Source organism: Neomonachus schauinslandi, chromosome 4 (assembly GCF_002201575.2).
Source record: "Neomonachus schauinslandi chromosome 4, ASM220157v2, whole genome shotgun sequence".
NCBI classification, from domain to species: Eukaryota; Metazoa; Chordata; class Mammalia; order Carnivora; family Phocidae; genus Neomonachus; species Neomonachus schauinslandi.
In genome coordinates, this window is record NC_058406.1 from 63,561,981 (window position 1) to 63,577,253 (window position 15,273).

The 15,273-nt window shown below is 36.8% G+C and overlaps 1 protein-coding gene across 1 annotated transcript in view; it reads left to right on the top strand.

Moving 5' to 3' along the window:
- Positions 1 to 15,273, top strand: part of MIGA1 (mitoguardin 1) — a 93,586-nt gene that overhangs the window by 54,100 nt on the left and 24,213 nt on the right. The window contains exon 7 of the mRNA XM_044914056.1: positions 3,727 to 3,827. Within this exon, the coding sequence (XP_044769991.1) occupies positions 3,727 to 3,827 (101 nt within the window). The remainder of the gene's footprint in view (positions 1 to 3,726; positions 3,828 to 15,273) is intronic.

Sequence of the window (15,273 nt, forward strand, 5' to 3'; positions counted from 1 at the left end):
CTGTAAAAAACACCTAAGGATAGAATTGCTAATCACAGAAAATGCAGTCTTGAACTTTCAGAGATACTGCCAAACTCTCTAAAGTGGTTCTACCAATTGACATTTCTAGCAGGGGTATGTGAGTTTCCATTGCTGTACATCCTTAACAAAAAAAAAATTGCCATTTTTTCCAATTTATATTATTCTGTCAGGTGTGTAATGATAATGTGGTTTTTGTGTTTTTCTGCTAAGAAAAATTTGGTAAGATGTTTCTGAAAATATTAACTAACATGAAGCCATTAGTTTTCAGTTTTCCATGCTGTCCCTTTCTTTCAGTACCACAATCAAGAATTTATACTTTTTAGAAAGAGTATTTTAAAATTTAATTTGATTCATGAAAGCAGGTAGTTTGAGATATTACTCAGTATTCTTTCTTTATACTTTTTATTGGCTTATCTAAAAAAATAGATACATTATTTCCCTTCATAATTTAAGCTGCCATTCCAGGACTCATAACAATTACTGAAATGAGAGGTATGGTCTGTGGTTTACAAAAGTATGTTTAATGAATAAATCTTTCCAGTTCCTCTGAGCCATTTTTCTTTGTTAGGGTGTTGTGTTTTTTTGTTTGTTTGTTTTTGTTTTTTTTAAGATTTTATTTATTTATTTGAGACAGAGAGAATGAGAGACAGAGAGCATGAGAGGGAGGAGGGTCAGAGGGAGAAGCAGACTCCCTGCCGAGCAGGGAGCCCGATGCGGGACTCGATCCAGGGACTCCAGGATTATGACCTGAGCCGAAGGCAGTCGCTTACTGAGCCACCCAGGCGCCCGGGTGTTGTGTTTTTTGTTTTGTTTTGTTTTGTTTTTTTGAGTAAAGTACTAGTTGGTTACTGTCGAGTGAAGTAAAACAGATTTTTAACAACTCATGGGTAATGTCTGAAAGGTAAAGTGACATAAGATAAATGTCTGTGTTCCACTCTGAAAATAGCAAAAGTCATACGGAACCAAGATTTAACTTAATTGACTTGTAATTTAATCCTGCTTTAAAAGTGGTTTGGCATAATGAAAATTGTACTGTGACTCATTTTGCACAATTAATACTAACAATGGAAAAATAAGAAGATAAAGGTTTGAAAGTTGCAAATGCCAGTTCAATTTTTTAAATGATTTATCTCTCAAAGTTTGTGTGCGCATTTTTAAAAATCATATGTGCACTGAAAAGAAAATAATGGGAATTTTTTCTGGATAATTGAATGTCCAAAAATACCAATCTTATAGCTGTTTATAAGCATAAAACAAATTATGTTGTTTAGTTCTCAAGTTCAATGAAAAATTTAATTTCTAAAAGAACATGTATTTTTGAAAATAGAATAATTTAACTTCTGATTTTGTTCCATTAATACTCACTTAGTGGTACAAGGATTTTAAGCTGTGAAGTTAGGTACTTTAAAAGGATTGATGTAACCTTCATCTGGAAACAATTATAATTTTTTTAAAAGGTTTTTTAAAATGTATTTATTTGACAGAGAGAGATACAGCGAGAGAGGGAACACAAGCAGGGGGAGTGGGAGAAGGAGAAGCAGGCTTCCCGCAGGGCAGGAGCCCAATGCGGGGCTCAATCCCAGGATCCTGGGATCATGACATGAGCCAAAGGCAGACGCTTAATGACTGACCCACCCAGGCACCCCTGGAACCCTGGAAACAATTATAATTTAAACTTGGAAGATAAATGGTTAAATTGTCAAATGTAGGCCTCCTAAATATAAAGTAGGGGAAAAAAAATACATGTATATTTATTTTCAATACCTAATAGGAATGAACTTTGTACCAGTTATGGCTTACTTGCTTTCCTGCTTGGCTTACAGTGTGGAATATAAATTGGTTGCAAAACTTGAGTTTAAACTAAACTAATGGTTTGCATTAAAAAAAAAAAAAAAACAACTCGGGCGCCTGGGTGGCTCAGTCGTTAAGCGTCTGCCTTTGGCTCAGGTCATGATCCCAGGGTCCTGGGATCGAGTCCCACATCGGGCCCCCTGCTCGGCAGGAAGCCTGCTTCTCGCTCTCCCACTCCCCCTGCTTGTGTTCCTGCTCTCTCTATCTCTCTCTCTGTCAAATAAATAAATAAAATCTTAAAAAAAAAAAAAAAAACAACTCTACATTTCCTGTATAGAGTCACAAATGTCCGTGTTGTCTGGTACTTGAGTGTTTTAAATAGGACTTGGAAAATTTCTGGTAAAGGTAATGAACTTTATTTTGGGGAAAATGATGATGGAATAGAAATTTGGATGAATGAAAGCAAAAGAGATTTCTGGTTCCTTTTTATTTTTTTTTTTAAGGATTTTATTTATTTATTTATTTGATAGAAAGAGACACAGTGAGAGAGGGAACACAAGCAGGGGGAGTGGGAGAGGGAGAAGCAGGCTTCCTGCCGAGCAGGGAGTCCGAGGCAGGGCTCAATCCCAGGACCCTGGGATCATGACCTGAGCCGAAAGCAGATGCTTAATGACTGAGCCCCGGGCCACCCCTCTGGTTCCTTTTTAAAGAAGATAAAGTGACAAATTTAGCAGATTGAGGGTCAGTAAGAAAAATTAGTATATATTTTGTTCTTTGCTTTTTCATACTTGTGATAAATTTTAAAAGGTATCAGTTGTTTGCTACAATGTAGACACATCTGTAAGCAAGTTCAGTATTTATTTGAAAACTCAATGTTAACAGATTCCTGATGATAGTATGTGAAGACATTGATACCCACAATCAGAGTGCTGCATATGTTAATAGGTAGACTGTCTTGGCATGGCCAGATAAACCATTTGCCAAAGTATTTAAATTTTTTCAGCCCTTATAATCATTGGGATGGTTATATTTGACCCTCAGGTAGCCAGAGTAAACATCGGGGACCTAGCTCTGATTGTTTTTGGCCTTTCAGTGTTTTAAAGTAAGCCTTAAGGACTGAAGAACAAATATATATATATATATATATCTGAGAGAGAGAGAATGAGCAGAGGGAGAGGGAGAGAGAATCCATAGCAGACTCCCTGCTGAGCACGGAACCCAACTTGGGTCTTGATCCTAGGACCTGGGATCATGACCTGAGCCAAAACCAGGAGTCAGCTGCTTAACCAATGAACCACCCTGGCATCCCTAGAGATACCTTCTTGAATAGTTTTAATTGATCAGTTTATCACAAGTGACTGGCCAGACAACATTTTATGTTAATAATTTATTGAATTTGAATGAATCTACTCATTCTCACAGTTTGGGCAAGGTCACTTGCAACTAATTTTCTCTGTTTCAGACTGCTCTGGTATATGCTGATTTTACAATGTATGGCAGATAATCCAATTCTAGTTATATACCAGTTTAAATTATTACATATCCAAAAGCTTGTTAAATCTGATATTAAGTTTAATCCCTTTTTAAAGTAAAAAATATCTGCTTTATAGTACTTTCTCTTCTGCTTGGCAGTGTTTCAGAATCAGTTAAACAATGAATACACTTTGAGAATCTTATCAGATTATATCCCGTTGGTTTGTATTTACTGTTTTTCTTTTAGGTTCCAGTCTAAATAATGACAGAAAGAAAGAAAGACAGAAAAAAGAAAGAAAAGAAAAGAAAAAGAGAGAAAGAGAGAAAGAAAGAGAGAAAGAAAGAAAGAAAGAAAGAAAGAAAAAGACCAGACCAGACCTACTATAGAATGTCAGTGACAAGGAATATCAATTTCTTAACTTTTCTTCTTTTACTTTTAAGATAAAGATACAGATACCACCATGAAGGGGAATATGGATGAATTTGGCCTTCGAGACTCCTTGAGTGTTGCATCAACTGATTCCTTTGCTTCAGCAACAGAGGTAGGACAGTATGTTCCCAGTGAGAATTTCTCATTCTTTTTCACCCAAAGAGTAGTTTTGCCACTGTGCTCTAATTCAGTTGCCATTTAAGTAGTATTTACTATGTGGTAGATACCAGGTTACAAAGATGACTATAACATGAACATGAGTTTGCACAGGAGTTTATAGTCTTTTTAGAGAGGTAAACATGTAAACACACACTTTAGAGGTACACTGTCATATACTGTGGATTATGGGTGAGGCATATAAGTATCTTAATGGAAAGTAATATCTTATATCAGGACTCTTAAAAATGTTTGGATTCCTATCGGGCTCCCTGCTCCACGGGAAGCCTGCTTCTCCCGCTCCTACTCCCCCTGCTTGTGTTCCTGCTCTCACTATGTCTCTCTCTGTCAAATAAATAAATAAAATCTTTAAAAAAAAAAAGTTTAGATTCCTTAGCTTAGAAATCATACTTCTAGATATTTTTTTAAAGATTATTTATTTATTAGAAAGAACACTCAGTAGAGAGGGGCAGAGGGAGAGGGAGACAGAAACTCAAGCAGACTCCATGCTGAGTGCAGAGCCCCACTTGGGGCTCTATTTCATGACCCTCAGATCAGGATCTGAGCCGAAACCAAGAGTCAGTCACTCAACTGACTGTGCCACCAAGGCGCCCCTAGGTACTTCTTTCTAGAAGGTGATCAGATTCAAAGATTTATATATAAAAATAATCACTATGGCATTTTAGTAATAATGAAAAACTGGAAATAGTCTAATGCCAAATTATGGTGTATACATAATTTGAAATATTGTAGTGCCAAAAACATGTTTCCATTTATTTTTAATGACATGGGAACATTTGTTAAATGAAAAGAGTAGTACGTAAAGCTTTATATAGAGAGTATGATTATAATTTTTTAATAAAACAGAAAAACATGTATGTAGTATATTGTGTAAGTATTTAGGCAGAGAAAACAAGTCTAGATATAAATACACCAATGTGTAAACAATGGTGATCAATGAATTATAAATTTATAGGTGATTTGTTTTCTACTGAGATTTAAATTTTGTATCAAAAGAGAATGCTTGCAGAGTGCTCATGTTTTTATAATTTTTTCTACTTAAAACAACTTTAAAAATCACATATGCTCAATTTTATCTTAGAATAACTTTATTTTTATGGTAGATTTTGGATATTTTTTTTTTAAAGATTTTATTTATTTATTTGAGACAGAGAGAATGAGAGAGAGAGAGAGAGCACATGAGAGGGGGGAGGGTCAGGGGGAGAAGCAGACTCTCTGCTGAGCAGGGAGCCCGATGCGGGACTCGATCCCGGGACTCCAGGATCATGACCTGAGCCGAAGGCAGTCGCCCAACCAACTGAGCCACCCAGGCGCCCTAGATTTTGGATATTAATGCTGCCTTTTTTCATATAGATAGTATCACACATCCTGTAATTCATTGTAGAAAGCTTTAATATTCCAATATCTTGTACCCTAAGCCTTGATTCTGCCTTTTTAATTTTAATTTTATTATTTTTTAAAGATTTTTTGAAAAAAATTATTTATTAGAGAGAGTGCGAGAGAGCGAGCGAGTGGGGGGGCAGGGGCAGAGGGAGAGAGAAAATCCCAAGCAGACTCCGTGTTGAGTGCAGAGCCCGATGTGGGGCTCAATCCCACGACCCGGAGATCATGACCCAAGCCAAAATCAAGAGTCCGATGCTCAACCAACTGAGCCACCCAGGGACCCCTCTGCCTTTTTTAAAGCTGTACCGGTCATAATCTTTAATCTTCTCAAGAATTTCCTTTATATGTATACGTTTATTTTAGTTATTGCTTACAATAGCATCTCCTGAATTGTTTACATTTTTCCTTATATTTTTATATTTGTAAGTTTGCAATAGATAAAACATATCTACTTCTTTTGTAGAAAAGATATTTCTCTTCCCTTTTACTATTTGATATAGACAGCTTTATCTTTCTGTTCTTTTTTAAAAAAAATGTTTCCAGCTTTATTGAGATATAATTGATATATAATGTATAAATTTAAGGTGTACAGTGTGATGATTTGATACATATATATTGTGAAATAATTACCATAGTAAGATTAGTTAATTCGTCCTTCACCTCACAGGATTATGTGTATATGGGGGGGGTGAGAATGTTTAATGTTTACTCTCTTAGCAACTTTCAAGTATATAATACAGTATTGTTAACTGTAGTTGCCATGCTGTGCAGTAGATCTCCAGGATTACTTCATCTTCTCACTGGAAGTTTGTACCCTTTGACCAACATCTCCCCATTTCCCTCACTCAGCCTCTGGCAATCACCATTCTACTCTCTGTTTCTTTTTTTCTTTTTTCTTTTTTTTTTTAAAGATTTTATTTATTTATTTGACAGAGAGAGACACAGCGAGAGAGGGAACACAAGCAGGGGGAGTGGGAGAGGGAGAAGCAGGCTTCCCGCAGAGCAGGGAGCCCGATGCGGGGCTCGATCCCAGGACCCCGGGATCATGACCCGAGCCGAAGGCAGACGCTTAACGACTGAGCCACCCAGGTGCCCCTCTACTCTCTGTTTCTATGGATTTAGCTTTTTCAAAAAGATTTCACATGTGAGTGATAGAATACAGTGTTTGTCTTTCTTTGACTTATTTCACTTAGCATAATGCCTTCGAGGTCCATCCATCTTGTCACAAATGCCAGGATTTCCTTCTTTATCATGGGTGAATAATATACTTTACACACACACACACACACACACTCATACACACACATTCCCTTACACACTGTACATCTTTTTTTTTTTTTTTTAAAGATTTTATTTTTATTTATTTGACAGAGAGAGACACAGCGAGAGAGGGAACACAAGCAGGGGGAGTGGGAGAGGAAGAAGCAGGCTCCCCACAGAGCAGGGAGCCCGATGCGGGACTCGATCCCAGGACCCTGGGATCATGACCTGAGCTGAAGGCAGTCACTTAACCAACTGAGCCACCCAGGCGCCCCACACTGTACATCTTTATCTGTTTATCTGTTATTGAACATTTAGGTTATTTCCATATATTGGGTATTGTGAATAATGCTGCAGTGAACATGGCAGTGCAGATATCTCAAAATAGTGATTTCATTTCCTTTGGATATATACCCACAAGTGGGATTGCTCGGATGATATGGTAGTTCTATTTTAATTTTTGAGGAACTTCTGTATTGTTTTCCATAGTAGCTGTAGCAATTTACATTCCCACCAACAGTGCACCAGGGTTCCCTATTATCCTTGTCCTTGCCAGGATTTGTTATCTCTTGACTTTTTGATAATAGCCCATTCTAATGGATGTGAGGTGATATCTCATTGTGGTTTTGTTGTTTTGTTTTTTTAAAGCTTCTATTTATTTATTTGACAGAGAGAGACACAGTGAGAGAGGGAACACAAGCAGGGGGAATGGGAGAGGGAGAAGCAGGCTTCCCGTGGAGCAGGGAGCCCGATGCGGGGCTCGATCCCAGGACCCTGGGATCATGACCTGAGCCAAAGGCAGACGCTTAACGACTGAGCCATCCAGGCGCCCTTCTCATTGTGGTTTTGATTTGTATTTCCCTGATTAGTGATGTTGAGCACCTTTTCATGTGCCTGTTGGCTATTTGTGTCTTGTTTGGAAAAATGTCTATTCAGGTCCTCTGTCCGTTTTTTAATTGGATTTTTTCTGCTATTGAGTTTTTTTGGGTTCCTTATATATTTTCGATATTAACTCCTTATCAAATAGATAGTTTACAGATACTTTCTCCCATTCAGTAAGTTACCTTTTCATTTTGTTGATTGTTTCTTTTGCCCGACAGAAGGTTTTCGGTTTGATGTAGTCCCACTTATTTTTGCCTTCATTACTTGTGATTTTGGTGTTATATCCAAAATGTCATTGTCAAGACCAATGTCAAAGAGGTTTTTCTCTATGTTATCTTTTAGCAGTTACATGGTGTCAGGTCTTATGTTTAAGTCCTTTTTTTTTTTTTTTAAGTAGGCTCCATGCCTAGTGTGGAGCCTAATGTGGGGCTTGAACTCACAACCCTGAGATCAAGACCTGAGCTGAGATCAAGAGTTGGAGGCTTAACCAGTTGAGCCACCCAGGCACCCCTTACGTTTAAGTCTTTACTGCATTTTGAGCTAATTTTCTGAGTGGTGTAAGATAGGTGTTCAGTTCATTCTTCTATATGTGATTATCTAATTTTCCCAGAGACTATTGTTTCCTCATTGAGTATTCTTGGCTCTCTTGTCAAATATTGGTTGACCTTATATGCAAGGGTTTATTTCTAGGCTCTTGATTCTGTTATGTTGGTCTATGTGCCTATTTTATACCAGTACCATACTGTGTAATTACTATAGCTTTGTAGTATAGTTTGAAACCGGGAAGTGTGATGCCTCCAGTATTGTTCTTTCTCAGGATCACTTTGGCTCTTTGGGACCTTATGTGGTTCCACACAAATTTTAGGATTGTTTTTTCTATTTCTGTGAAGAATGCCAATGGAATTTTGATAGGGATTGCAATGAATCTAAAATGGCTTTATGGATTTTAACAATGTTAAATCTTTTGACCCATGAACATGAAGTATCTTTTCACTTTATTCACTTCAGTTTCTTCATCAAAGTCTTAAAGTTTTCAGTGTACGGATTTTCACCTCCTTGGTTATATTTTTTTTTAAAGATTTTATTTATTTATTTGACAGAGAGAGAGAGAGAGCCTAATGAGGGGCTCGATCCCAGAATCCTGGGATCTTGACCTGAGCTGAAGCCAGATGCTGACTAAGTCACCAAGGCATCCCTTCTTTGTTAAATTTATTCCTAAGTATTTTATTCTTTTTATTACTATTATAATAGGGTTGTTTTCTTAATTTCTCTCTCTCTAAAATTTTAATTCCAGTATAGTTTACATACAGTGTTATATTAGTTTCAGGTGTACAATATAGTGATTCAACAATTCTACACGTTACTCAGTGCTCATCGCGATAAGTGTACTCTTTTTTTTTTTTTTAAGATTTTTTATTTTTATTTATTTGAATGAGAGAGAGAGCAGACTGAGTGAAAACATGAGTGGGGAGGGAGGGGTAGAGGGAGAGGAAGAAGCAGACTCCCTGCTAAGCAGGGAGCCTGATGTAGGGCTCAATCAATCCCAGGACCCTGAGATCATGACCTGAGCAGAAGGCAGACGCTTAACTGACTGAGCCACCCAGGTGCCCTGATAAGTGTACTGTTAATCCCCTTCACTTACTTCACCCATCCCCCCATCCACCTCCCCTCTCATAACCATCAGTTTGTTCTCTATAGTTAAGAGTTTGTTTATTCGTTTTGGTTTTGTTTGTTTGGTTTCCTAAATTTTCATATGAGTGAAATCATGTGGTATTTATCTTCTCTGATATATTTCACTTAGCATTATATCCTATAGATCTATCCATGTTGTTGCAAATGGCAAGATTTCATTCTTTTTTATGGCTGAATAATATTCTATTGTATGTATATATACACACTACATCTTCTTTATCCATTCATCCATTGATGGACACTTGGGCCACTTCCATAATTTGGCTATTATAAATAATGATACATTAAGTATAAGGGTGCATATATCTTTTCAAATCAGTGTTTTCATATTCTTTGGGTAAATACCCAATAGTTGACTTACTGGATCATAAGGTAATTCTATTTTTAATTTTTTGAGGAACCTCCACATTGTTTTCCACAGTACCCGCATCAGTTTACATTCTCACCAGCAGAGCGTGAGAGTTCCTTTTTCTCACATCCTTGCCAATACTTGTTTCTTGTGTTTTTGATTTCAGCCATTCTGACAGGTGTGAGGTGATATCTCATTGTGGTTTTGATTTGCATTTCCCTGATGATGAGTGATGTTGAGCATCTTTTCATGTGTCTGTTGGCCATTCGGATGTCTTCTTTGGAGAAATGTCTGTTCACGTCTTCTGCTCATTTTTTATTGGATCATTTGGCTTTTTGGTGTTGAATTGCATAAATTCCTTTTATATTTTGGATACTAACCCTTTATTGGATATGTCATTTGCAAATATCTTCTCCCATTCAGTAGGTTATTTTTTAATTTTGTTGATTAATTCCTTCACAGTGAAGAAGCTTTTTATTTTGATGTAGTCCCAATAACTTATTTTTGCTCTTGTTTCCCTTACCTCAGTAGACATTATCTAGAGAAATGTTGCTGTGACTTATGTCAGAGAAATTAACTTCCTGTACTCTCTTCTAGGATTTTTATGGTTTCAGGTCTCCCATTTAGGTCCTTAATCTATCTTAAAGTTTTTTTTTTTTTTTCTTTTTCTTTTCTTTTCTTGAGAGAGAGCATACATGAGCAGGGTGGGAGGGGCAGAGGGAGATACAAAATTCTAATTCACATGGAGCCCAAAGCGGGGCTCGATCTCACAACCCTGAGATCATGACCTGAGCTGAAGTCAAAAGTCGGACGCTTAATCAACTAAGCCACCCAGGCACCCCTTGAGTTTATTTTTGTGTATGGTATAAGAAAGTGGTCCAGTTTCATTCTTTTGCATGTAGCTGTCCAGTTTTCCCCAACAGTTTGTTGAAGAGACTCTCTTTTTCCCATTGCATATTCTTGCCTCCTTTGTCATAGATTAATTGACCATATAATCATGGGTTTATTTCTGGGCTCTTACTTTGTTCCATTGATCTGTGTGTCTATTTTTGTGCCAGTACCATACTGTTTTGATTACTATAGCTTTGTAGTTAATTTTGAAATCTAAGATTGTGATACTTCCATTGTTTTTCTTTTTCAAGATTACTCTGGCTATTCAAGGTCTTTCATGGTTCCATACAAATTTTAGGATTGTTCTAGTTTTGTGAAAAATGCTGTTAGTGTTTTGATAGGGATTGCATTAAATTTGTAGATCGCTTTAGGCAATATGGACATTTTAACAATATTTGTTCTTCCAATCAATGAGCATGGAAAATCTTTCTTTTTTTTTTTTTTAAAGATTTTATTTATTTATTTGAGACAGAGAGAATGAGAGAGAGAGAGCACATAAGAGGGGGGAGGGTCAGAGGGAGAAGCAGACTCCCCGCCGAGCAGGGAGCCCGATGCGGGACTTGATCCCGGGACTCCAGGATCATGACCTGAGCCGAAAGCAGTCGCTTAACCAACTGAGCCACCCAGGCGCCCAGAGCATGGAAAATCTTTCTATTTATGTCATATTCAGTTTCTTTCATCAGTGTTTTATAGTTTTTAAATCACAGGTCTTTCACCTCCTTGGTTAAGTTTATCCCTAGGTATTTTATTCCTTTTCGTGCAATTGTAAATGGGACTGTTTTGTTCATTTCTCTTTCTGCTACTTCATAATTAGTGTGTAGAAATTACACAGGTTTCTGTGTATTGATTTTGTATCCTGTGACTCTACTGAATTCATTTATCTGTTCTAGTTTTTTGGTGGAGATATATATATATTTGGCATTTTTATATATGGCACATATATATATGGCATCATGTCATTTGCAAATAGTGACAGTTTTGCTTCTTCCTTACCAACTTGGATGCCTTTTATTTCTTTTTCTTGTCTGATTACTATGGCTAGGACTTGCAGTAGTATTTTGAATAAAAGTGGTGAAAGTGGACATCCTTGTCTTGTTCTTTTTTTTTTTTTAAGATTTTATTTATTTGACAGAGCACAAGCAGGGGGAGTGACAGGCAGAGGGTGAGGGAGAAGCAGGCTCCCTGCAGAGCAGGGAGCCCGAGGCGGGGCTCGATCCCAGGATTCTGGGATCATGACCCGAGCTGAAGGCAGTCATTTAACCAACTGAGCCACCCAGCCACCCCTCCTTGTCTTGTTCTTGATCTTAGGGAAAAAGCTCTCAGTTTTTCAGCATTGAGTATGATGTTACCTATTATATATGGTCTTTATTATGTTGAGGTATTTTCCCTCTAAACTTACTTTGTTGAGGGTTTTTATCATGAATCTATATTCTACTTTGTCAAAACCTTTTTCTGTATCCATTGAAATGATCATATGTTTTTTATCCTTTCTCTTTTTGATGTAATGTATCATGTTGATTTCCCTTGAATATTGGGCCACCCTTGCAGCCTGGGAATACACCCCACTTGATCATGGTGAATGATTTTTTAAAGGTATTGTTGGATTCAGTTTGCTAATAAAAACATTGTTGGGGATTTTTGCATCTATGTTCATCACAGATATTGACCTGTAGTTCTCTTTTTTGTATTGACTATCTGGTTTTGGTATCAGGGTAATGTGAGCCTCATAAAATGAATTTGGAAGCTTTCCTTTCTCTTCTATTTTTTGGAATATTTTGAAAAGAATAAGTATTACCTCATCTTTTAAATATTTGCTAGAATTCACCTGAAGCCATCTGGTCTTAACCTTTTGTTGACTGGGAGTTTTTTGATTAGTGATTCAGTGTCATTGCTGGTAATTGGTCTGTTCAAATTTTCTGTTTCTTCTTGATTCAATTTTGGAAGGTTATATATTTTTAGGAATTTATCCATATCTTTTAGGTTGTCCAATTTGTTGGCATATAATTTTTCATAATATTCTCTTGTAATCCTTTGTATTTCTGTGGTGTTGGTTGTGATTTCTCCTCTTTCATTTCTTTTATTTGAGTCTTTTTTTTTTAATGGGTCTGGCTAAAGGTTTATCCATTTTGTTTATCTTTTAAAAGAGCCAGCTCCTGGTTTCATTAATCTGTTCTGTTGTTTTTTTAGTTTCTATTTCATTTATTTTTGTTCTAATCTTTATTATTTCCTTCCTTCTACTGGTGTTGCACTTTGTTCTTCTTTTCCTAGCTCCGTTAGGTGTAAGGTCAGGTTGTTTGAGATTTTTCTTGCTTTTTGAGTTATGCCTGTATTGCTATAAATTTCCCTCTTACAACAGATTTTGCTTCATCCCAAAGATTTTGGACCATTTTGTTTTCATTTTCATTTGTCTCCATATATTTTTTATTTCATCTTTGATTTCTTAGTTGACCCATTCATTGTTTAGTATCATGTTACTTAACCTCTGTATGTGTGTTATTTCTAGATTTTTTCTTTCTTTTTTTTTTTTTCCTGGATTTTTTCTTATTCTTGATTTCTAGTTTCATAACATTGTGGTTGGAAAAGATATATGTTATGACTTTGATTTTTTTAAATTTGTTGAGGCTTGTTTTGTGACCTAATATGTGATCTATTCTGGAGAATGTTCATTTGTACTTGAAAAGAATATATATTCTGTTTTAGGATGGAATGTTCTGAATATATCTGTTAGATTCATCTTTTCCAATGTGTCATTGAAAGCCACTGTTTCCTTGTTTTCTTTTCTGGATGATCTATCCATTGATGTAAGTGGGATGTTAAAGTCCCCTACTATTATTGTATTACTATCGATCATTTCATTTATGTTTGTTATTAGCTGCTTTTTGTATCTGGGTGCTCCCATGTTGGGGGTGCATAAAAATTTACTGTTGTTTTATCTTCTTATTGAATTGTTCTCTTTATGATTACATAGTGTCCTTCTTGTTCTAACAGTCTTTTTTTTTTTTTTTTTTAAAGATTTATTTGACAGAGAGAGCGACAGCGAGAGAGGGAACACAAGCAGGGGGAGTGGGAGAGGGAGAAGCAGGCTCCCCACTGAGCAGGGAGCCCGGTGCGGGGCTCGATCCCAGGACTCTGGGATCATGATCTGAGCTGAAGGCAGACGCTTTACGACTGAGCCACCCAGGCGCCCCAGTCTTTTTTTTTAAGTCTGTTTTGTTGGGGTGCCTGGGTGGCACAATCGGTTAAGCATCTGACTCTTGGTTTCACCTCAGGTCTTCATCTCAGGGTCATGAGATTGAACTGTCTTGTCGGACTCCATGCTCAGCACAGAGTCTGCTTGAGATTCTCTCTCCCTCTCCCTCTGCCCCTTCTGCTCATGCTCTCTCTCTCTAAAATAAATAAATATTTCTTTTAGAATCTATTTTGTCTGGGGCGCCTGGCTGGCTCATTCAGTAGAGCATATGACTCTTGATTTCAGGGTCATGAGTTCAAGCCCCACTTTGGGCATAGAACTTACTTTAAAAAAAATAAAGTCAGTTTGTCCAATGGAAGTATTGCTTGCCTGGCTTTTTTTCCCCACTTCCCTTTGCATGATAAATAGCTCCTCCATCCATTCACTTTCAATCTGAATGTGTTTTTTGGTCTGAAATGAGTCTCTCATAGGCAGCATACAGATGGGTCTTGCTTTTGTATCCATTCTATCACCCTGCATCTTTTGATTGGAAGGTTTAGTCCATTTACATTCAAAATAATTATTGATAGGTATGTACTTATTGCCATTTTGTTACTTACTTTATGGTTGTTTTTGTAGTTCTTCTCTGTTCCTTTCTTCTCTTCCTCTTTTCTCTCATGGATTGCTGGTTTTATGTAGTGATATATTTGGATTCCATTCTTTTTATTTTTTGCATGTGTATTACCGGTTTTTGATTTGTGGTTACTGTTGGTTTTGTAATCACATCTTATGCATACAGTAGTCTATATTAAGTTGATGGTCACTAAAGTTTGAACCCATTCTTTACTTGTCTCCCCCCAACATTTTAAGCATAGGGTGTCATAGGTTATATCCTTTTATTTTGTGAGTCACTTGATTGAATTTTATAAACATACTTATTTTTACTGTTTTTGTGCTCCCTACTTTTCTTATTCCTGCATATGGTCTTTCCACTCAAAGAGTCCCTTTTAACATTTCTTGTATGGTTGAATTAGTGGTTACAAATTCTTTTAACTTTTGTTTGTCTGGGAACTCTTTATCTCCTTCTATTCTGAATGATACCCTTACTGGATAGAGTATTCTTTGTTCCAGGTTTGTTTTTGTTTTTTTGTTTTTTCTTTCAACACTTTGAGTATATCATGGCACTCCCTCTGGCCTGCAAAGTTTCTGGTGAAAAATCAGCTGGTAGCCTTATGGGGTTTCCCTTGTATGTAACTGTTTTATTTTCTTTCGCTGCTTTAAAAATTCTCTTTATCTCTACTTTTTGCCATTTTAATTACTATATATCTTGGTGTGGGCCTCCTTGGGAAGATCTTATTGGGGGCTCTCTGTGTCTCCTGGATCTGGATGTCTGTTTCCTTCCCCAGATTCAGGAACTTTTCAGCTATTATTTCTTCAGATACATTTTCTACCTCCTTTTTTCTTTCTCCTTCTGGGATCCTTATAATGTAAATGTTATTATGGTTGATGGTGTTGCCGAGTTCCCTTTGTCTATTTTCATTTATTATTATTATTTTTTCTCTCTCCTCTTCAGCTTGATGGCTTTCCATTATTCTATCTTCCAGGTCACTGATTTGTTCTTCTGCTTCCTCTAGTCTAGTATTTATTCCATGTACTGTATTTTTAGTTTCAGTTATTGAGTTCTTCATCTCTAAGTGTTTGTTTTGTTTTGTTTTCTATCTCTTTGTTGAGGGTCTCAGTGAGATTCTCCATTCT